This window comes from Diceros bicornis, chromosome X, assembly GCF_020826845.1.
Source record: "Diceros bicornis minor isolate mBicDic1 chromosome X, mDicBic1.mat.cur, whole genome shotgun sequence".
NCBI classification, from domain to species: domain Eukaryota; kingdom Metazoa; phylum Chordata; class Mammalia; order Perissodactyla; family Rhinocerotidae; genus Diceros; species Diceros bicornis.
The window spans coordinates 63,894,553-63,918,326 of NC_080781.1; the positions used below are offsets into that span (position 1 = coordinate 63,894,553).

The 23,774-nt window shown below is 36.4% G+C and overlaps 1 protein-coding gene across 5 annotated transcripts in view; it reads right to left on the reverse strand.

The window, feature by feature from the left end:
- Positions 1–23,774, reverse strand: part of TEX11 (testis expressed 11) — a 353,243-nt gene that overhangs the window by 26,982 nt on the left and 302,487 nt on the right. For all 5 annotated transcript variants that reach the window (XM_058536116.1, XM_058536115.1, XM_058536118.1 and 2 more), the window contains one exon: positions 1,134–1,283. In XM_058536116.1, the coding sequence (XP_058392099.1) occupies positions 1,134–1,283 (150 nt within the window). The remainder of the gene's footprint in view (positions 1–1,133; positions 1,284–23,774) is intronic.

Here is a 23,774-nt window from a genome sequence, read left to right on the forward strand (position 1 = left end):
AACACAAAAAAACAAAAATGAATTTTATAAAACAATGAATCCACAGTGGCTTTCAGAGACAGCTTCTACTTTCTGGGCAGAGTAACATGGTAGGATCACCAGGTTATATCTTCTCTTTAGCAAACATCAACAGAGAACCTACTGTTTCTGTGACCCTGCACCTAGTCACACAGATGAAGCAATAATCTTATGAACCAGAGTCAAGGAGGGGCACACTAAGAAGGAAACAGAAAGCAGATCGGTAAAAGGGCACTAATCAAAAACAGATTTATATCACAATATACTGTTTTTGTCTGATACTAAAAACATGAAACACTTGACATGAGAGTGAGTGCCAGAGATGATAAACCCTAAAACTTCCAGATGTGTTTACCAGGCCTCTAGAATTGGAGTTCCATTATACAAGGAGCAGTGGTCACCATCATATGTCCATAAAGCATATACCACCTGCTCCATGTCTCTAGGAATTCTGTCTTGGCAAGACAAGGAAAGGCAAATGTGACTTGTGCACTTGGGGCTACCTAATACCTTTACTAACCACACAGAGGCTCCCGAGGATGGTGAGAGACAAAAAGGGAAGATAATTAGGCCATTTCCTGCAGTGTAACCCCATAGAGGCTCTGGGTCCCCAATACCACTTACAGCCCAACCAGAAATTTCAAAGTGGCAATTGTGTTAAAAATTATTACCAATATTTCTCTGTACACTTTAGTAAACTGCTAACATTGCATCACCTTTGATTAGTGAAGTGGTCAATTGTCATTTCTAGCTAGCTGAGCAAAACTAACTTTCTGAAGTTTGAGCTGTCCCCATTGTGTAGTTATATAATTCAATTACACAGAGAATAAATATGAGTGTGTATTATGAGCAATGCACTTTGCTAGGGTTTATAAGTACAACAAATATAAGTAATTATTGTTCATGACACTAAGGACCTTATAGTCTCATATAAAGAAAAAGATAAGTGCACAAATGATTGTAATACAAAATAGTTCAAGAATGCCATTAGAGAAGGAGAAACAAAGTGCTATGAGGAAACATTGTTTCCCACCTGGAGGTAAGAGAAAAGAAAGAAAAAAGTAGTATGATTTAAATGGGTACCAGCCTTCCAAAACCATAAATATAGCTCTTACATGCGATTGTTTCAAATGTTTTACTTTCTAAATGAGGCAGTTCCCACAATGATTCCAGGAAGCCGTCCAGGAATGGATCGTTCATTTTGGCTTTAACTTCAAACTCATACAGCAGAAGCAATGTCTCACATGGATCGTTTGAGAAGTCTCCTAAGAAAGAGGCAAAAATGCAACATTGTCTGTGACTACATTTCATTGTTCTCTCCTAATCTCTCTTCTGAGGAGATTTTCCTTTTGAGGAAAATTAATTTTACTTACAATTTGAAGGTTATCCCAGCTTCTGTAGACAGAACTTTTGCATTTTTAAATCTATGAACTCACCAATACTTTCAGCACTTTGTAATGCATTCACTAGCATTGCCTATATTTCCTGAAATTATCGCCATGATGTTCCTAAATAGTCTGAAAAAGTCCGGCTGCTCTCTAATTCGAATCCAGTGTTTACCTGCCTCACTTTAATGATGGAGTTAACCAGAAGATACGGTGCTGTATAAACTAACTGTGGTTTTATTTTAGGAAAAGTAAAGGAGAGTTTCAAAATGTTTCATTTAGTCAGTCAACAGTATTTCTTGGGTATCACCAGTGGCAGAATCTTGTATCAGGTGGCATATACCATACCATGTGAGACGGTTTTCATTCATCCTTGTTAGACTGAACTTCTAAAAAAGTCTTGAGGTACAGCAAACATACAAAACTGGATGAGGTGCATTAATCTTTAACAAACAGATTGATGAATTTTTTTAATTTTTTTATTGATGTTTTAATAGTTTATAACATTGTGAAATTGTTGGTTGTACTTTTTTGTTTGTCCATCACCATATATATGTCTCCCTTCACCCCTTGTGCCCACCCCCCACCCCCATTGCCCCTGGTAACCACAATACAGTTTTCTCTGTCCATGTGTTGGTTTATATTCCACATATGAGTGAGATCATACAGTTTTTGTCTTTCTCTTTCTGGCTTACTTCACTTAACATAATACCCTCCAGGCCCGTCCATGTTGTTGCAAATGGGACGATTTTGTCTTTTTTTATGGCTGAGTAGTATTCCATTGTATATATATACCACATCTTCTTGATCCAATCGTCAGTCGAGGGACACTTAGGTTGCTTCCACTTCTTGGCTATAGTGAATAATGCTGCAATGAACATAGGGGTGCATAAGCCTCTTTGGATTGTTGATTTCAGGTTCGTTGGATAGACTCCCAGTAGTGGGATAGCTGGATCATAGGGCATCTCTATTTTTAATTCTTTGAGGGATCTCCATACAGTTTTCCATAGAGGCTGCACCAGTTTGCATTCCCACCGGCTGTGTATGAGGGTTCCTGTTTCTCCACATCCTCTCCAACATTTGTTGTTTTTTGTCTTGGTGATTATAGCCATTCTAACGGGTGTGAGGTGATATCTTAGTGTTGTTTTGATTTGCATTTCCCTGATGATTAGTGATGTTGAACATCTTTTCGTGTGCCTATTGGCCATCTGTATATCTTCTTTGGAGAAGTGTCTGTTCATTTCCTCTGCCCATTTTTTGATCGGGTTGTTTGTTTTTTTGTTGTTCGGTTGTGTGAGTTCTTTATATATTATGGAGATCAACCTCTTGTCAGATATATGTTTTGCAAATATTCTCTCCTAGCTGGTGGGCTGTCTGTTCAAGATTGATGAATTTTTATGTATGTTTAAACCCCTGTAACCACCACCCAGATCACGATATACAACACTCCCAACACTTATGCTCCTTTCCAGTCAATATTACCTTAGCAAAGTTAAGAACTAATTTGACTTCTATCACTATTGATTGTTATTGCCTGTTCTTGAACTTCATTGCTAAGTACATAGAAATATAATCAACTTTTGAATATTGACTTTGTATCCTCTAACTTGCTAAGCTCATTTATTAGTTCCGGTAATTTTTTTGTAGATTCTTTGAGATATTCTATATAGACAATCATGTCATCTGCAAATAGAGTTAGTTTTATTTCTTTTCACTGTATATATCTTTTTTTCCATTCTTTTGCTTGCCTTATTGCACTGGCTAGGACCTCCAGGATGACGTTGACCAGGAGGGCGAGAGTAAACATCCTGGACATCCCACCTTTGTTCCTGCCCTTAGAGGGAAAGCATTCAGTCTTTCATCATTAAATACAACATTAGCTGTAGGTTTTCTTTTTGTAGATGCCCTTTATCAGGTTGTGGAACTTCCCTACTATTCCTAGTTTGCTGAGAGTTTTTATCATAAATGATGTTGAATCTTGTCACTTAATCTGTTGATATGGAATTAATTGATTGAATTCACAATGTTGAAACTAGGATAAATCTTTCTTGGTTATGATCTATTATCCTTTTCGTATTTTACGAAATTCAATTTGCTAATATTTTGTTGAGGATTTCTGCATCTATTTTCATGAGGAATATTGGTCTATAGTTTTCTTTTCTCATATTTTGTCTAGTATTGGTATCAGGGTAATACCAATCTCACGAAATGAGCTGGGAAGTGTGCCCTCCTCTTCTTCTTGGAAGAGTTTGTATAAAATTGGTATTACATCTTCTTTAAATGTTTATTTATTTATTTATTTTTTTGTGAGGATGATCAGCCCTGAGCTAACATCCATGCTAATCCTCCTCTTTTTGCTGAGGAAGACTGGCTCTGAGCTAACATCTATTGCCAATCCTCCTTTTTTTTTTTTTTACCCCAAAGCCCCAGCAGATAGTTGTATGTCATAGTTGCACATCCTTCTAGTTGTAGTATGTGGGATGTGGCCTCAGCGTGGCCGGACAAGCGGTACGTCGGTGCACGCCCGGGATCCGAACCTGGGCCACCAGTAGCGGAGCGTGCGTACTTAACTGCTAAGCCATGGGGCTGGCCCAATCTTCTTTAAATGTTTAGTAGAATTCCCGAGTGGAGTTTTCTATGTTAGAAGATTTTTAACTATAAATTCAATGGGTGGGACTATTCAGGTTATGTATTTCTTCATGAGGGAGCTTTGGTAGTTGGTGACTTTCAAGGAATTTGTCCATCTCATCTAAGCTTTCAAATTCATGGGCATGAAGTTGTTGATAATATCCCCTTATTATCTTTTTTAATGTTTTTAGGGTCTGTAGTGATGTCTCCACGTTCATTCTTGACATTGTTAATTTGTGTCCTGATCCGCCTGGCTAGCAGTTTCTCAATTGCATTGATCTTCTCAAAACAACAACAACCACAACAATACAGCTTTTGGTTTCATTGGTTTTATCTATTGTTTTCTGTTTTAAATTTTATTGATTTCTGCTCTTATATTATTTCTTTTGTTCTGCTTGTTTGGGTTTAATTTGCTAATTTTTTCTAGTTTTTTAAGGTGGAGACAGATTATTTGAGATCTTTCTTTTTCTAATAGAAGCATTTAATTCTACAAATTTTTGTCTAAACACTGCTTTAGCTGTATCCTTCAAATTTTAATATGTTATGTTTTCATTTTCATTCCATTCAAACTATTCTAAATTTCCCTTGTGACTTCCTCTTAGAGGCATTATTTAGAAGAATGCTGGTTAATTTCCAAATATTGGGGGATTTTACAGGTAGCTTTATATTACAGATTTATAATTTAATTCCATTATGGTCAAAGAAAATACTTTGTATGATTTTAATACTTTTAAATTTTTTGAGGTTTGTTTTATGGTTCAGAATATGGTCTATGGTGATGAACGTTCCATGTGCATTTGGAAAAAATGTGTATTCTGCTATTGTTGGGTAGAGCATTCTATAAATGTCAGTTAGATCATGTTGGTTGATAGTGTTGTTCATGTCTTCTATATACTTATTGAGTATCTGTTGACTTATTCTATTGATTACTGACAGAGGAGTCTATTGAAGTCTCCAACTGCAGTTATGGATTTGTCTATTTCTCCTTTCAGTTCCATCAGATTTTGCTTCATGTATTTTGAAGCTCTGTTGTTAAGTACATTAAAAATTTAGGATAGTTATGTTGTCATGTTTAATTGACCACTTTTTCATTAGGTCCCTCTTTATCTCTAGTATTATTCCTTGTTCTAAAGTGTTTTGTCTGATATTAATATAGCCACTCCAGCTTTCTTCTGATTAGTGTTTGAATCGTGTACCTTTTTTGATTCCTTTTATTTTTAACCTATATCTATGCATTCATATTTTAAGTGGGTTTCTTATAGACAGCACATTGTTGGATCTTGACTTTTTGTCCAATCTGACATTCTTGGTCTTTTAATTGGTGTGTTTAGACCAGGAATGAGCAAACTACAATCTGTGGGCTGGCTGCCTATTTTGAAAATAAAGTTTTATTGGAACACAATCATGTCCATTTGTTAAAATATTGTCTATGTCTGTTTTCCTGCTATAATGGCAGAGTTGAGTAGTGGTGCCTGAGAGCTATAGCCAGCTAGTCTATTTACTATTGGCCCTTTAAGAAAAGTGTCCTGACCTCTGATTTAGATCATTTATATTTAATGCAATTATTGATATAGTTCAGTGTTCTTGAACTTCATAAAAATGAATTATACATAGAACAACTAGACAGAAGATCAACAAAGGAATAAAAGACTTGGAAAACACTATAAGCCAGCTAGATCTAACAGACATCAATAGAACACTGCACTCAACAGCACCAGAATATACATTCCTCTCAAGTGCACACAGAATATTCTCCAGGATAGACCATATGCTAGGTTATAAAACAAACCTCAATAAATTTCAAAGTATAAAACAATACAAAGTATTTTCTGTGACCACAATGGAATGAAATTAGAAACTAATAACAGGAAAAAGTTTGGGAAACTCAGAAATATATGGGAAGTAAACAACACACTCTTAAACAATCAATGCATAAAAGAAAAAAAAACAGAAGAGAAATTAGAAAATACTTTGAAATGAATGAAAATGAAGACACAATATACCAAAACTAATGGGATACAGCTAAAGTAGTGCTTAGAGAGAAATTTATATTTGCAAATACCTATATTAAGAAGGAAGAAAGATCTCAAATCAATAACATAACTTTCCATCTTAGTTAAGAGCAAACTAAACCCAAACAAGTACAAGGTAGGGAATAATAAAGATTGGAGCGGAAATGAATGAATTAGTGAATAGGAAAATAATAGACAAAATTAATGAAACCAGAAGCTGGTTCTTTGAAAAGATCAACAGAATTGACAAACCTTTAGCTAGATTGACCAGGAAAAAAGAGAAAAGCCTCAGTACTAGAATCACAAATGAAAGGAGGGGGGGTCATCACTACAACTTCAGAGAAATAAAAAGGATTACAAAGGAATGCTACAAACCACAGAATGCCAATAAATTAGATAACCTAGATGAAATGCACAATTTCCTAGAAAGACAAAGTACTGCAACTGACTCAAGAAGAAATAGACAATCTAAATAGACCTATAATGAATGAAGATATTGAATAACAAATTTAAAAAACTACAGAAAAAGGAAAGCCCAGGCCTAGACAGCTTTACCACTGGATCGTACCCAACATTTAAAGAAGAATTAATACTAATTCTTCACAAATTCTTTCAAAAATAGAAGCGGATGGAACACTTCACAACTCATTCTATGAGGCCAGTATTACTGTGACACCAAAACCAGATAAAGACATCACAAGTAAAGACAAATATCTCTTATGAATATAGACACAAAAATCCCCAACAAAATACTAGTAAACTGAATCCAGCAACATATAAAAGAATTATACAACATGACCAAGTGGGATTTATCCCAGGAATGCAAAGGAAAAACAATTAATGTAACACACCATATCAATAAAATAAGAAGCAAAAACTAAATGATGATCTCAACAGAGTCAGAAAAGCATTTGACAAAATCCGTCATCCTTTCATTATAAAAACAATTAACAAACTAGGAATAGAAGGGAACTTAACCTGATAAAGGGCATTTATGAAAAACCCACAGTTAACAACATACTTAATGGTGAAAGACTGGATTCTTTCCCTCTAAGATCAAGAACAAGAGAAGGATGACCACTTTCAACACTGCTATTCAACACTGTACTGGAAGTTCTAGCCAAAGAAATTAGGCAAGAAGAAGAAATAAAAGACATCGAGACTGGAAAAGAAGTAGTGAAACTATCTTTATTTGTACATGATGGGATCTTGTAAATAAGATTCCTGGGGAATCCAGTAAAATACCATTAGAACTAATAAACAAGTTTAATAAGATCAATATACAAAAATCAACTCCATTTCTATACAATAGCAATGAGCAAACTGAGCATAAGATTAAGAAAACAATTCCATTTATAATAGCATCAAAAATAATAAAGTACTTAGGAATAAATTAAACAAAATAAGTGCAGGACTTATACACTGAAAACTATAAAACATCATTGAAAGAAATTAAAGAAGACGTAAATAAAATGGAAAAATATTCTATGTTCATGGATTAGAAGACCTAACATTGTTAAGATGGCAATACTCCCCAAAATGATCTATCGATTCAACATAATCCCTATCAGAATCCCAGCTGGCTTTTTTCTTTTTTCAGAAACTGACAGGCTCATCCTAAAATTCATATGAAAATTCAAGGGACCCAGAATAGTCAAGACAATCTTGAAAAAGAAGAGCAAATTTGGAGAACTAACACGTCCTAATTTCCAAACTTACTACAAAACAATGGTAATCAAGACAGTGTGGTACTGGCATAAGGATAGACAAATGTATCAATGGTATAGAATTGACAACCCAGAAATAAAACTATGTGTCTATGGTCAACTAATTTTCCACAGGAGGCAAAGAACATCCAATGAGGAAAGAAGAGGTTTTGTTTTTTTTTTTAACAAATGGCTCTGGGATAACTGGATAGCCACATGGAAAAGAATGAAGTTGGATCCTTACCTCATACTACATACAAAGACCAACTCAAAATGGATCAAAGACCTAAATGTAAGAGCTAAAACTATAAAACTCTTTAGAAGAAAACATAGGACTAAATATTCATGACTTTGGATTTGGCAGGTGATTCTTAGATATGATATCAAAAGCACGAGCAACAAAAGAAAAATAGGTAAGTTGTACCTCATCAAAGTTTAAAAAATTTGTGCTTCAAAGGATGCTATCAAGAAAGGGAAAAGACAACCCACAAAATGGGAGAAAATATTTGAAAGTCATATATCTGATCAGGGACTTGTATCTAGAATATATAAAGGACTCTTATGACTTAATAAAAAGACAAATAACCCAATGAAAAATTGGGGAAAGGGTCTGAATAGACATTTCTCCAAAGAAGATATACAAATGGCCAATAAGCATATGAAAAGATGCTCAACACCATAAGTTGTCAGGGAAATCAGTCATGAGGAAATCAAAACCACAATGGGATATCATTATACACTCACTAGGGTGGCTAGAACAAAATGTCAGATAATACAAGTGTTGGCATGGAGGTGGAGAAAAATCAGAAGCCTCATACACTATTGGTGACAATATAAAATGGTGCAGCTGCTTTGGAAAACAGTCTGGTAGCTCCTCAAATGATTAAACACAGAGTTACCATATGACCTAGGTATATACCCAGGAGAAATGAAAACATATGTTCACACAAAAACTTGTGCACAGGGGCCGGCCCAGTGGCATAGTGGTTAAGTGTGTGTGCTCCGCTTTGGTGGCCCAGGGTTCATGGGTTCAGATCCCAGGCATGCACCAATGCCCAGCTTGTCAAGCTATGCTGTGGCAGTGTCCCATATAAAGTAGAGGAAGATGGGCACAGATGTTAGCCCAGGGCCAATCTTCCTCAGCAAAAAAAGGAGGATTGGCATCGGATGTTAGCTCAGGGCTAACATCTTCCTCACACACACACAAAAAAAACCTGTGCACAAATGTTTACAGCAGCATTATTCATAATAGCAAAAGGATAGAAACAACTCAAATGTCTATCAACTGATGAACGATAAACAAAATGTGGTATTATCTGTTCAATGGAATATTATTTGACCATAAAAAGGGATGAAGTACTGATACATGCCACAACATGGATGAACCTTGAAGATATTATGCTAAGTGAAAGAAGTCACAAAAGTCCACATATTATATGATTCCATTTATATGAAATGTCCAAAATATGCAAACCCATAGAGACACAAAGTAGATTAGTGGTTGCTTAGGGCTCCTGAGGGAAATGTAGGGATAAGGGGTATGATAGGTAAAAGGTAGGGGTTTCTTTTGGAAGTGATGAAATGTTCTAAAATTGACTGTTGATGGTGGTTACACATATCTGTGAATATATTAAAATCTATTGAATTATACACTTTAATGTGTCAATTGTATGGCATGTGAATTATATCTCAATAAAGCTGTTTTTAAAAATGAATTTATACTCTGTATAACATGCCTTTGTGCCTGACTTATTTTGCTCATGATAATATCTGTGATATTCATCTATATTTTTGTATGTGTCGTAAGTGCATTCCTTTTACTGCTTTGTAGTATTCCATTGTATGAGTATACCACAATTTATTTAATCCAACCTCCTGTTGATGGACACTAGGGTTGTTTTAAATCTTTAGCTTTTATGAATAGAGCTATTGTGAACATTCTTGTACATACTATGGTAAACAGATACACTCATTTCACCTGAGTATTTATCTAGGAGTGGGATTGTTGGGTCACTGCTGGGATAGAAGCATGTTTGGTTTTAGCAGATACTGCCAAACAATTTTCCAAAGTGGTTGTACCAATTTACATTTCCACTAGCAACGTGTCAGAGCTCCAGTTGCTTCCCATCCTCACTAACACGTGGTATCTTAATTTTAGCCATTTCAGTGAGTGTGCAGTGATTTCTCATTGTGGTCTTAATTTGCATTCTCTGATGAATAATGATGTTGAGCATCATTTCCTTTGATTATTGACCATTTGTATATCCTCTTTTGTGAAGTTACTGTTCAATTCTTTTGCCCATTTTTTACTGGGTTGTGTTTTCTTGTTGAGTTTTAAGAGTTCTTTATATATTCCAGAATTTGTCAAGTTTATGTATTGACATTTCTTCTTCCTGTCTCTAGCTTGTCTTTTTCTTATCCCAACAGTAACTTTTGACAATCTGAAGTTCTCAACTGTAATGAAGGCCACTTTATCAATATTTTCTTTTATAGTTGGTAATTTTTTGTGTCTCCAAGGTCATTAAGATATTCTCCTACGTTTCTTTTTAGAAACCTTATTGTTGTACCTCTCATGATGATCCATCTCAAATCAATGTTTCTGTATGGTGTGAGGAAGGGGTCAAGTTTCATTTTTTTTCCATATGGATATCTAATTCATCCAGCACCACTTATTGGAAAAAAATCTTTTCCCCAGTAAATAGCACTGGGCACCTTTGTCATAAATAAAATGATCACGTGTGAGTCCATTTCTGGACTCTATTTTGGACTCTTTTTTCTATGGTGTAAGTCCTCAAACTCTATTCGTCTTTTCCAAGATTGTCCTTTGCATCTTTAGAGAAATTTTAATAGCATCCTGTCAATTTCCACAAGTAAATCAGCAGGGATTTTGATTGGGATTGTCTTGAATCTATAGATTAAATTGGGAAAATTGACATCTTAATAATATTGTTTTCCAGTCCATGAACATGGTACATATCCTCATTTATTTAGGCCTTTAAAAATTTCTCTCAGCAATGTTTCAGTGTTTTGTAGTATCCAGTGTAGACGTCTTCTGTATCTTTCATTAAATCGATTACTAGGCATTTGATGGGTTTTGATGCTATTAAATATAATATTTTAAAAGTTCATTTTCCAATTATTTCTTGCCAGTACACAGAAATACAATTAATTTTTGTGTACTGACCTGTATCCAGCAACCATACCAAAGTCATTTATTTTTAAAACTTTATTTAAAATAAAACACAGGTATAGAAAACCATTTTGTGTGTGTGTGTGTGTGTGTGTGTGTGTGTGTGTATTTTAATGATGGATTCCAAGCAGGGATAAACCCTACTTGGTTATGATGTATTATCCTTTTTATATATTGCTGGATTCAATTTTCTAAAATTTTGCTTAAGATTTTTGCATCTATCATTTCAGATATTGACCTGTATTTTTCTTTTCCTCAAATGTCCTTGTCAGGTTTTGTCATCAGAGTCATGCTGGTCTCATAAAATCAATGTGCTATCTCTTTCTCTATTTTCTAATAGAGATATTTTTATAGGGTTGCTATTATTTCTTCCTATATTTGGAAGAATTTATACCAATGAAGCCATTTTCTTTGTGGGAAGGTATTTAAGATTAAATTTCTTTAATAGGTATAGGACTATTAAAATAGTCTAAATAGAACTATTCAGATTCTCTTTGGGCCAATTTTCATAGGTATACTTTTCAAAGAATTTTTCCATTTTGTCAAAACTGTTAAATTTATTGGCATAAAGTTATTCACAATGTCCTTTTACTGTCTGAAAGATTTGTAGTGATATCTACTTTTGAATTATTGATATTGGTAATTTGTGCTTTTTCTTTTTATTTCTTGATCCATCTTGCTTGGCATTTAGCAATTGTAGTAATCTTTCCAAAGGATCAACTTTTGGCTTTGTTGATTTTCTCTACTGTATGTCTGTTTTCTGCTCTTATCTTTGTTATGTTCTTCCTTCTACTTTCTTTGAGTTTAATTTGCTGTTCTTTCCCTAGATTCAATTTAGAAGCTTAGATCATTGATTTTCAACCTTTCATCTTTTCTAATATATAGATTTAAAGCCATATATTTTCCCTTATTTTAGTTGTACTTCACAAGTTTTGATGTTATATTTTACATTTTTGTTAAGTTTGATATATTCCATAATTGTCATCCTGATTTTTCCTTTGACCAATGGGTTATTTACAAGTGTTTCTTTTAGACTTTTGACAGTGGTGTTTTTCTAATCATCTTTTTGTCGCTGATTTCTAGTTTAATGCTACTTTGTTCAGAGAACATACTTTGTACGATTTCAGTCCTTTGAAATTTGTTGAGACTTGCTTTTTGGCTCAATATATGATCCATTTTTTTTTATTGCTGTAACACTGGTTTATAACATTGTATAGATTTCAGGTGTACATCATTATACTTATATTTCTGCATAGATTACATCATGTTCACCACCCAAATACTAATTACAATCCATCACCACACACTTGTGCCTAATCATCCCTTTCGCCCTCCTCCCTCCCCCTTCCCCTCTGGTAATCACCAATCCAATCTCTGTCTCTATGTGTTTGTTTGCTATTGTTTTTATCTTCTACTTATGAGTGAGCTCATACGGTATTTGACTTTCTCCCTCTGACTTATTTCGCTTGGCATAATACCCCCTATGCCCATCCATGTTGTCACAAATGGCTGGATTTCATCATTTCTTATGGCTGAGTAGTATTCCACTGTGTATACATACCACATCTTCTTTATCCATTCATCCCTTGATGGGCACTTAGGGTGCTTCCAAGTCTTGGCTATTGTGAATAATGCTGCAATGAACACAGGGGTGCATGTATCTTTACGCCTTGGTGTTTTCATGTTCTTTGGATAAATACACAGCAGTGGAATAGCTGGATTGTATGGTAGTTCTATTCTTAATTTTTTGAGGACTCTCCATACTGTTTGCCAAAACTACAATGAGATATCACCTCATGCCTGTCAGAATGGCTATAATTAACAATACAGGAAACAACAAGTGTTGGAGAGGATGTGAAGAGAAGGGAACTTGCATACATTGCTGGTGGGAGTGCAAACTGGTGCAGCCATTATGGAAAACAGTATGATCCATTTTGGTAAATGTTACAAGTACACCTGAAAAGAATGTATATTCTATAGTTGATAGGTGTATTATTCTATATATGTTTCAATTAGGGGTGAAGTGAAGTTTGAAGCTTGGGAAAACTTCTAGAAATCAATAATGAATGTTTGTAGGTGAGGTATGGTACACACCTTACTCTGATCAGGAGTCATTGTGCCAAGATAATTGTACAGGAAAATTTCAAGATTCACACCTGTATTTTTATAAAAGAAAACCACAATGTACAAAAGCAGATATGTTAGGAACAGGGAGACTTGAACGACATTCCTAATTAGGTCAGGCACTTGGGAGAAGGAATAGTATATATTACCATAGATATCTGGGAACCATAACAAACCTGTCTCCTGACCCGTATTAAATTTCTTCAGTGATTCCATAGCCCTGTAATCAAAGTTCCTACTCACTGCCATTAGCGCTTTCCTTTGTATTATTAGGGTAAGCTTATGTTGCCTGTGAGGCATAATTCAAATGGAATGCTGCCAAAAGTGAAGATTTTTAGGAGCAACTTCTACCAGAGAAACTTGGGCATCTCCAGATAATTGTTTAATTTTCAGTTAAAAATTGTTTAATTTTCAGTTAAATTGTTTAATTTTCAGAGCCTTCCAGTTCTGGTGTAAGGAGACCATAACATACAAATTTATAATATATAAAAATGAAGACAATCCTCTGCCCTGCCAGCTGAACTGCCTTTCTGCTGGTAGAGGACCATAGTGGGTTTTATATTAAAGCTCCCAGGAGGTTTGCCCTGTTTGCCATAACCACTAAGACTTTTGATGATGACTCTTGATGAATACTTTACACCAAGGTCAAAATTATAGCACTGGAGGTAAGAGAAATTCTTCCTTGCAATGACTTATAAAAACAACTAAAGGCTTTTCTCCATCTTTATGTTTTTGAGATAAAAACTTTACCCATATTACAAAATAAATAGCTTTAAGAAATCTAATCACTAAGACTACTTCTAGCCCTAATATTTGATGACTCTTTATGTAGAGAGTATGACTCCAAGGATGTTCTTAGCAACATCCAAAAGTTATGTTCTTCAATGGACACCCTGAAAAGGAACCAGAAAGACAGATTCAGAAGCTGTGAGTTCCCTTGTGTTAGAAAGGTTTGGAGTGTCTTATAATCATAAGCAGTCATCTTTGGTACAATCCCTACTTCTCTTTAAATTTTATTTTTCTTTTCCTGGAAACATGACATGGCTTTCTCTGCCTTACATCTATACCTGCCCCATACCTATATCCCAAGTTGAATCTTTGTTAAGATACTTTTCTAAAGGTTTCTCCTCCAAAGTGTAAGATAATAATGACTTAAGTTGTGAGCTCTCCTAGGGATCTTTGCGTGGAGGGCTTTCAAAGACCAAAATGCTCTAATACACCAATGAATGACTGTCTAATGACAGAATTTCTGGCATCATAGCCGCTTTCATTTAGTAAATATTTTTTAAGCTGTTGTATGTGCCAGATAGAGTTTTAGGAGGTAGGGATAAAGAATGAACAAAACAGACAACTTTTCTGCCTGCATAGAACTTAGATTCTAGTTGGGGAGACAAACAATAAACAATATATAATATAATATCAAGTAGTGATATGTGTTGTAAAGAAAAAAATATAGGTTAAACTGGGAGTAGATAATGATGAAAGTTGCTATTTTAGAAAGGGTGTGGTCAAGAAAGACTTCTCTGAGGGGAGTGACACTTGAGCAGAGGATATGGAAGAGCAAACCATATGAATATCCATGAGAAAAGTGTTCTAGGCAAAGGGAAAGGCAAATACAAAGGTCCAGAGGCAGGAGAGTATTAGGTATTGTTAAGATATAGTTGGGTTAGAGACAGTGAGCTGAGAGGCAGAGTGATGGGAGGTGAGGTCAGAGAGGTAACCAAGGGCTAGATAATCTATGGCCTTGTAGATCATGGTAAGGACTTTAGATTTTAAGTCCAAGTAAATGGGAAGTACAAGAGGGCTGACATGATCTGATTTGTGTTATAATACTCTGGCTGCTGTGTGGCTATTAGATTTATAGAGGAGTAGGAGTGGAAGCAGAGAGGATAGTTGGGAAGCTATTACAGTGGTCCAGGTGAGAGATGAGGTAGCTTGGACTAAGGTGATACTACTGGCCTGATTTACCATTGGGAAAGGGCACACCACAAATCACGCTCCTTTCAGCCTCAGCTCCCACTATATAAGCCCTGAATAAGAGACAATTCCCAAACTAACAATGCTCTCTTATACTCCCGGCTTTTGTTTATTCAGTTCTCACAGCTCTTCATGCCTTCTACTTCCTTCTCTAACCATTAAAATCCTACTGCTTCTTCAACAGTAAGTTCAAATATTACCTTTCGAAATGGATCATTTCTTCCTCTGTGGTCCCACACACTCTATATTTCTATAAGTGAAACCATTTCATTTTGCCTCGTATATGTGTAATGGATTATGTTTCTGACCTCCTTTCTTCACTGTAAATTTCTTAAGAATAGAGACAGTAACACATTTCCTTATGTTTCCACAATACCTAGTAGCCCCTAGGAACTTAATAAAAACTTTGTAGAATGAATGTGGTAAGCTGCTTTCCTTGGGTCACTGATATAATGGCATGTCAGGGTTAATCCTTTTATAAAAGCCAATTCCCATAGCACTAAGATTTCAGTCACTGTTTATACAATTCTTAATTAACTGTGATTTGGAATAGATTTTTAAAAGGTTGCCGTTGTCCAATTTTCCCCCAGGAGCTTATGATTCACCACCTTTGCACTTTCCCTTAATTTGTCTATTTACAGTTGGTAGCTTAATGATTTATTTACATTACTCACATGCTGGGCTCCTAATTTTAGGCATTATTTCATTGGAAATACCCAATCTTAAGAAATGTATACTGTTAACAAGTCATTCACTTTTTCTAAATGTATTTTTGTTTTAATTATTAAAGTACTACATGTTCTTTGAAAAATTCAAACAATACAAAAGTAAAATAAAAAGTAAAAGTCTCTCAAACTCACTAATTCCTGTCCCAAGAGGTAGCAAATATGGAGCTTGGTGTGTATCCTTCCAAGGCTTTATATATGATATATCCATTCATATATATGGATATACATATATGTATATGTATATATGTATATGTGTATATATATACACATACACACACATATATATACACACACACATATACAGATGTGTATAGATATATATATTCTTTTATTCATTCATGCATTAACCAAATATCAAGAATGTGCCAGGTATTGGATATACAAAGGTAAGCAAAAGCAGACACAGTGTCTGTCCTCACGGAGCTTACAGTCTACTGTATATACATACACATATGTTTTAAAAATAAAAATGGAATCAGAAAAGGCCAGCAAAAGTACAACACTCTAAAGTGAGGGGCACACTACAAGGTGCAAATCCTTTATATACGATAACAAGAACAGAGTTTATAGGCTGGTAGAAGGAACTTGTCTGGATTTGGTTTGGTTTTGAAAAGCAGAGGAAAAAGAGCTGAAGAGTGAGCAGCTAATCAGTGAGGCAGTAGAGAAGAAAGAATCTTTGTGTTATAAGAAGCCCTACAGCTGCCTATATCCACTGGCTGGGAAAATGTAGAGACTATAAGAACTCATGTACACAACAACCCTAGATCATAAGTATAAACTTCTGCTAGCCTGGATCATGGCCCTGGCCTCCTCTCCAGAAGAATCTATAAATAGTTGGTCTAAGGGAAAAGTGCCACAGTTTAAGATAAGTTATCACCACTCAATGGCGAAAAAGGAATAATTCGATTAAAAAATGGGCTAAAGACTTGAATAGACATTTCTCCAAAAAGGACATACAAAGGGCCAACAGGTATGTGAAAAGATGCTCAACATCACTGATCATCACATAAATGCAAATCAAAACCACAATGATATATCACCTCACACCTGTCAGGATTGCTGTTATCATAAAAACATAAGACAACAAATGTTGGCAAGAATGTGGAGAATTTAGAACCCTTGTACATTATTGGTAGGAATGCAAAATGGTGCAGCCACTATAGAAAACAGTACAGAGGTTCCTCAACAAATTAAAAATAGAACTACCATATGATCCAGCAATCCCACTTCTAGTATTTATCCAAAAGAACGGAAATCAGGATCTTGAAGAGATATTAGCATTCCCATATTCATCGCAGTACTATTCACAATAGCCAAGATATGGAAACAACCTAAATGTCCATAGAGGGATGAATGGATAAAGAAAATGTGGTACATACATATAATGGAATACTATCCAGCCTTAAAAAAAAGGAAATTCTCTAATATGCAACAACATGGATGAACCTTGAGGACATTACTCTAAGTGAAATAAGCCAGTCACAGAAGGACAAATACTGCATGATTCCACTTATATGAGGTATCTAAAAGAGTCAAGTTCACAGAATCAAAGAGTGGAATGGTGGTTGCCAGGAGCTGGGGGGTGTTGAATAAAGAGTTGCTAATCAATGGGCATAAAGTTACAGCTAAACAAGATGAATAAATTCTAGAGATCTGCTGTACAACACTGTACACCATCCTGACAGGTGCGAGGTGATATCTCATTGTGGTTTTGATTTGCATTTATGTGATGATTAGTGATGTTGAGCATCTTTTTACACACCTGTTGGCCATTTGTATGTCTTTTTTGGAGAAATGTCTATTCAAGTCTTTAGCCCATTTTTTAATCAAGTTATTCATTTTTCTCCATTGAGTTGTCATAACTTAAACTGTAAACAATACTATATTGTACACATAAAACTTTGTTAAGAGGGTAGATCTCATGTTAAGTGTTCTTACCACAACAAAATAAATTAAAAGAAAGATAAGTTATCAAAAAAATAGCAAGGTATATGATACCACATGAAAATGGCATGAGAGGAACAGGAAAAAAAGAATGGCAGGTGGAGAGTTCTTACCAGAGAAATGTTTCCATAAAGCAGATGAAAATTGTGGCCAAACATGTCAGTATGAATTTTCAAATATTAATTAAGTAGTCATCTCTTTAAAGTAAGAACATAAAGCAGGAATTCAAGAGCTCAGAAAGCGCTGGTAGACAAAAGGAAATGAAATATGAGCCATTTTAGAGATAAAAAAGGAAATGGGAAGCAAAAATAAAACCACCACAGAAATAAAGGTAAAACTGGAAACAGCAAAAGAGAGAAGAGACACCACTGAATAAACAGTAAGAGATATCGAAAACAAGAGATAAGCAAGCAAAATGAAATGGAAATTGGTTCTAACATCTTCAGGTTTCCTCATCAACTAATGAGTTAAATAAAATCTTTTACACATGTTCATTTTACATTTGTGTGAGAGTCATGGTTATAGCTTTGAGATATTTTTTTTTTAAAGATTTTATTTATTTATTTTCCCCCCAAAGCCCCAGTAGATAGTTGTATGTCATAGCTGCACATCCTTCTAGTTGCTGTATGTGGCACGCAGCGTCAGTATGGCCGGAGAAGCGGTGCGTCGGTGTGCGCCCGGGATCCAAACCTGGGCCACCAGCAGCGGAGCGCACGCACTTAACCGCTAAGCCACGGGGCCGGCCCAGCTTTGAGATATTATTGACCAAAATGTCCCATGGATACACTCGACAGAAGCAGGTAAATTGTGCTGCTGGAGAAGTGCAACTCATGGACTGCTTAAACTCATCTTTTCTTGGCTCCCAGATTGAATTCCAAGTGACAATAGAACTTTGATGAACCTTTTTTCTTTTCTATTGAGTTTACGTTTTGTTTTTGTTTCTGATTTGTGTATAGCCAATAAGTTATTCCTCTTTGGCAGCACAGCAATGACTGGGAACATAGTTTTATGGTCTGAGCATTTGGTGATCTCTGTAAATAGATTAATGGATTATGTAGTCTCTGGGTAAGAAAAAATAATTTATTTTGTTAGTCTTTTTTATTGTTCTATTTGTCCATAGCTGAAATTGTAGATCTGAATCCATAACATCTCTATATGTCTGTGTCTATGTGCCGATAATTGATAAAGGCCTTGACCTCACATTGTGTGAATGTGAAATGTTTTCCCATCTCTGGTGGGTATTCATAAATTAGATTATAATTTATTTATATATAACTATAAATATATATAGCTATATATATATAACTATAAATAAATTATAATTAATATAATTAAATAATATAATTATGATTAAATAATATAATTAAATAAATAATTTATTATGCGTAAATTAGATTATAGTCATAAATAAGCACTTATATACAAGTATTCTTACAATTCCCACAAAAAGGAAACGGAACTTCCAATACTTTAAATGTGCTAACCTAAAAGTATTCTTATAAAAAAGTTCTGCTCACTCAGAAACATTTTAAGAATCCAAAGTTAAGGTAAGTCTTTGGCAAATGAGATTAGTTTAATAATTTTGGTTTAAAAGAAAGAGCTATGTGGGGCCGGCCCAGTGGTGTAGCAGTTAAGTTCTCATGCTCTGCTTCGGCGGCCCAGGGTTCGCAAGTTCGGATCCTGGGCACTGACTGATGCACCACATGTCAAACCATGCTGTGGTGGCATCCCGTATCAAACAGAGGAAGATGGGCATGATTATTAGCTCAGGGCCAATCTTCCTCAGCAAAAAGGGGAGGATTGGCAACGGATGTTAGATCAGGGCTAATCTTCCTCACCAAAAAAAAAAAAAAAAGCAAGCTATGAAACGTCAGCAACATGGTGGAGTGAGCTGTTCCCTTTGTCTCTCCCCCTTTTGAACTACAACTAAATGGACATTCATTGACCAACAGAAGAAGCCTACACAGCACAACAGGACACTTGAGAGAGGCATGCAGCTATACATCTGAGGGTGGATTGACTGAACCTCAAGGAAGTGGTGGAGATAAGTGGGCACTCCTTACCCTCCTCCAACAGCCCTGTGCACACAAAGGATCACTTTCCAGCCTGGTGCGAGTGCCCCAAAAGTAGGAACGTGCCCCAGGGTGACTGTAGGAAGAGGCAGCGGCCACCCTTAGCCCACTGGTGGTAGCTTTCCTGACTGTGAGGGGAGCCCATCATGCCCCTGTGGCCCCAAGGAGTGGTCCTGGCTGGGTCCACATGAGAAGCCCCGCCCACCAAGCACAGCAGTCTGTGGGACTGCAAGCAGAGTCTGTGGCAGAACTAAGCACACAGGGACAAGCACAATCCAGGCCCGTGCCAGTGCACACAGTACCGCTGAGCCCTGAAAGAGGAAGTGCACCCTGGGGTAACTGCAGGAAGAGGCAGCGGCCGCTCTTAACCCACTTGTGAGCACTTTCCTGGTGGGGGGTTGGGGGAGAGCATGCTGTGCCTTGCAGCCTCAGGGAGTGGCCCTGGCTGGGACCCCACGAGAAACCCCACCCACCAAGCACAGCAGCCTGTGGATCTGCAAGCAGAGTCTGCAGCAGAACTACTGCACGCACCAGGGCAAGCATACTCCATGCCTGCACAAGCGCCCATGGTACTGCTGAGCCCTGAAAGAGGGAGTACACCCTGGGGCGACTGTAGGAAGAGGCCACAGCTGCCCTTAACACAGTCATGAGTGCTTTCCCAGCAGATGTAGGGAGGGAACCCCCCATGCCCCTGCGACACCAAGGAGTGGCCCTAGCTCGGTCCTCGTGAGGAAGCCCTGCCCACCAAGCATAGTCCACACAAGTTCCTGAATGCTCTCCAGGCTGGTGCAAGCACCCGCAGTACCCATACAACTTCCAGCAGACAGGGTGGGACCAGAAACTCTGCTCCTGCTACCCCTAGTGGTAGCAGGAGGAATCTGTGACCTAATACTACCACAAATGCACCGACAAAAGATTAGTTCATCAAACACCATGAGAAACCACAGCAACAGTTCAGACCAGAAGGAAAATGACAATTCTCCAGAAACCAACCCTGAAGGCACAGAAATTTACAATCTAAATGACAGAGAATTCAAAATGGGTGTCATAAAGAAACTCAACGAGTTACAAGAGAACACAGAAAAACAGTTCAGTGAGCTCATGAATAAAATGAACCTCTTCACCCAAGAGGTTGAAACCATAAAAAAATCAAGCAGAAATTCTGGATATGAAAAACATAATCAAGGAAATAAAAAATAATCTAGAATCCTTAAAGAATAGAGCTGATGTTATGGAAGAAAGAATTAGTGATTTAGAGGATAAAAATATATAAATGCTACAGGTGGAGGAGGAGATAGAAATAACATTTTAAAAAAATGAAGGAATTCTTCAAGTAATATCCAACTCAATTAGGAAAAGAAACATAAGGATTCTAGGTATTCCAGAGGGAGAAGGGAGAAAGGAGCAGAGAGATTCTTCAAAGAAATAATAGCTGAGAACTTCCCAAACCTGGGGAAGGAACCGGATTTACAAATACACGAAGCTAACAGAACGCCTAATTACATCAATGCTAAAACACCTTCCCCAAGGCATATAATAGTAAAACTGGCAGAAGTCAATGACAAAGAAAGAATATTAAGGGCAGCTAGACAAAAGAAAATAACGTACAAAGGAACCCCTATCAGGCTTTCAGCAGATTTCTTGGCAGAAATTCTACAGGCTAGGAGAGAATGGAACAATATATTCAAAATACTGAAAGACAAAAACTTACAGCCAAGAATACTCTATCCAGTGAAACTTTCCTTCAGAAATGATGGAGAAATGAAAGCTTTCCCAGATAAACAAAAGCTGAGACAGTTCATTGCCACTAGACCTCCTCTACAAGAAATAATTAAAGACGCACTCACACTGCAAACAAAAAGGCAAAGGCCTATAAAGCTTTGAGCAAGGAGATAATTAGACAGACAAATCAGAAAACTGAAGCTCTCTATAAGAACAGGGAAGCAAATACTCAGTTATAACCTAAAGATAAAGGGAAGGAAAACATCAAAAGTAACTATAAACACTTCAACTTAGTCACAAATTCACAGCATTAAAAACAGAATAATTTGTAACAACAATAACTCAGAAGGGGAAGAGGAAAGGAGTGGAACTTGCTTAGGTCAATGGAGATTAGAGGCTAAGAGAAAATGGACTATTTCATCTATGAGATCTTTTATACAAACTTCACGGTAACCACTAAACAAAAAATCAGAGCAAAGCCACAATGCACAAAAAGAGAGAAAACTGAGAAAACCTCCTCAGAACCACCAAAATGAAATGGCAGTCAGAAATACAAAGAATGAGAAACAATGGAAACGTAGACCAACCAGAAAACAAGAGATAAAATGGCAGTATTAAGCCCTCATATATCAATAATCACTCCAAATGTAAATGGATTGAATTCTCCAACCAAAAGACACAGAGTAGCTGGATGGAGTAAAAAACAAGATCCAACCCTATGCTGCCTCCAGGCAACACATCTCAGCTCTAAAGACAAACATAGCCTCAGAGTGAAGGGATGGAAGATGATACTCTAAGCTAACAGCAAACAAAAGAAAACAGGTGCTGCCATACTTAGATCAGACAAAGCAGACTTCAAGTTAAAAGACAATGAGAGACAAAGGCGGCAGTATATAATGACAAAAGGGACATTCCACCAAGAAGACATAACACTTTTTTTTTATTTTAATTTTTATTTTTTGGGGGGAGGTAGATTAGCCCTTAGCTAACATCCTATGCCAATCCTCCTCTTTTTGCTGAGGAAGATTGGCCCTAGGCTAACATCTGTGCCCATCTTCCTCACTTTATATGGGACACCACCACAGCATGGCTTGATGAATGGTGCGTTGGTGTGTGCCTGGGATCCGAACCTGCGAACACCAGGCCGCTGCAGCACAGCACACACACTTAACCACTACACCACTGGGCCAGCCCTGGACATAACACTTATTAATATGCATGCACCTAACACAGGGGCACCAAAGTACATAAAGCAACTACTAACAGACCTAAAGGGAGAAATTAACAGCAACACAATAATAGTAGGGGACCTCAACGCCCCACTTACATCAATGGACAGATCATCCAGACAGAAAGTCAACAAGGAAATAGTACATTTAAATGAATCACTTGATCAGATGGACTTAATAGATATAAACAAAGCTTTCCATTCCAAAACAGCAGAATACACATTCTTCTCAAATGCACATGGATCATTCTCAAAGATAGACCACATATTGGGAAGCAAGGCAAGCCTCGATAAATCTAAAAAGATTGAAATCATCCCAAGTATCTTTTCTAACCACAGTGCTATAAAACTAGAAATCAACTACAAGAAAAAATTGGGAAAGTAAGAAATATGTGGAGACTAAACAACATGCTACTGAATAACCATTGGATCAATGAAGAAATCAAAGGAGAAATTAAAAAATTACCTGGAGACAAATGAAAATGAAAATACAACATACCAACTCCTATGGGAGGCAGCAAAAGCAGTCATAAGAGTGAAATTCATAGCGATACAGGCCCATGTCAACAAACAAGAAAAATTTCAAATAAGTAGCCTTAAACTGTGCCTAACAGAACTATAAAATGAAGAACAAACAAAGCCCAAAGTGAACAAAAGGAAGGAAATAATAAAAATCAGAGAAGAAATAAATGAAATAGAAACTAAAAAAACAGTAGAAAGGATTAATGAAACTAAGAACTGGTTCTTTGAGAAGATAAACAAAATTGACAAGTGCTTAGCCAGACTCACTAAGAAAAAAAGAGAGAAGCCTCAAATAAATAAAATTAGAAATGAAGGAGGAGAAATTACAACAGATTCTGCAGAAATACAAAGGATTATAAAAGAATACTATGAAAAACTATATGCCAACAAATTGGATAACCTAGAAGAAATGGATAAATTCTTAGAATCACACAACCTCCCAAAACTGAATCAAGAAGAAAAAGAGAATCTGAATAGACCAATCACAAGTAAAGAGATTGAAACAGTAATCAAAAACT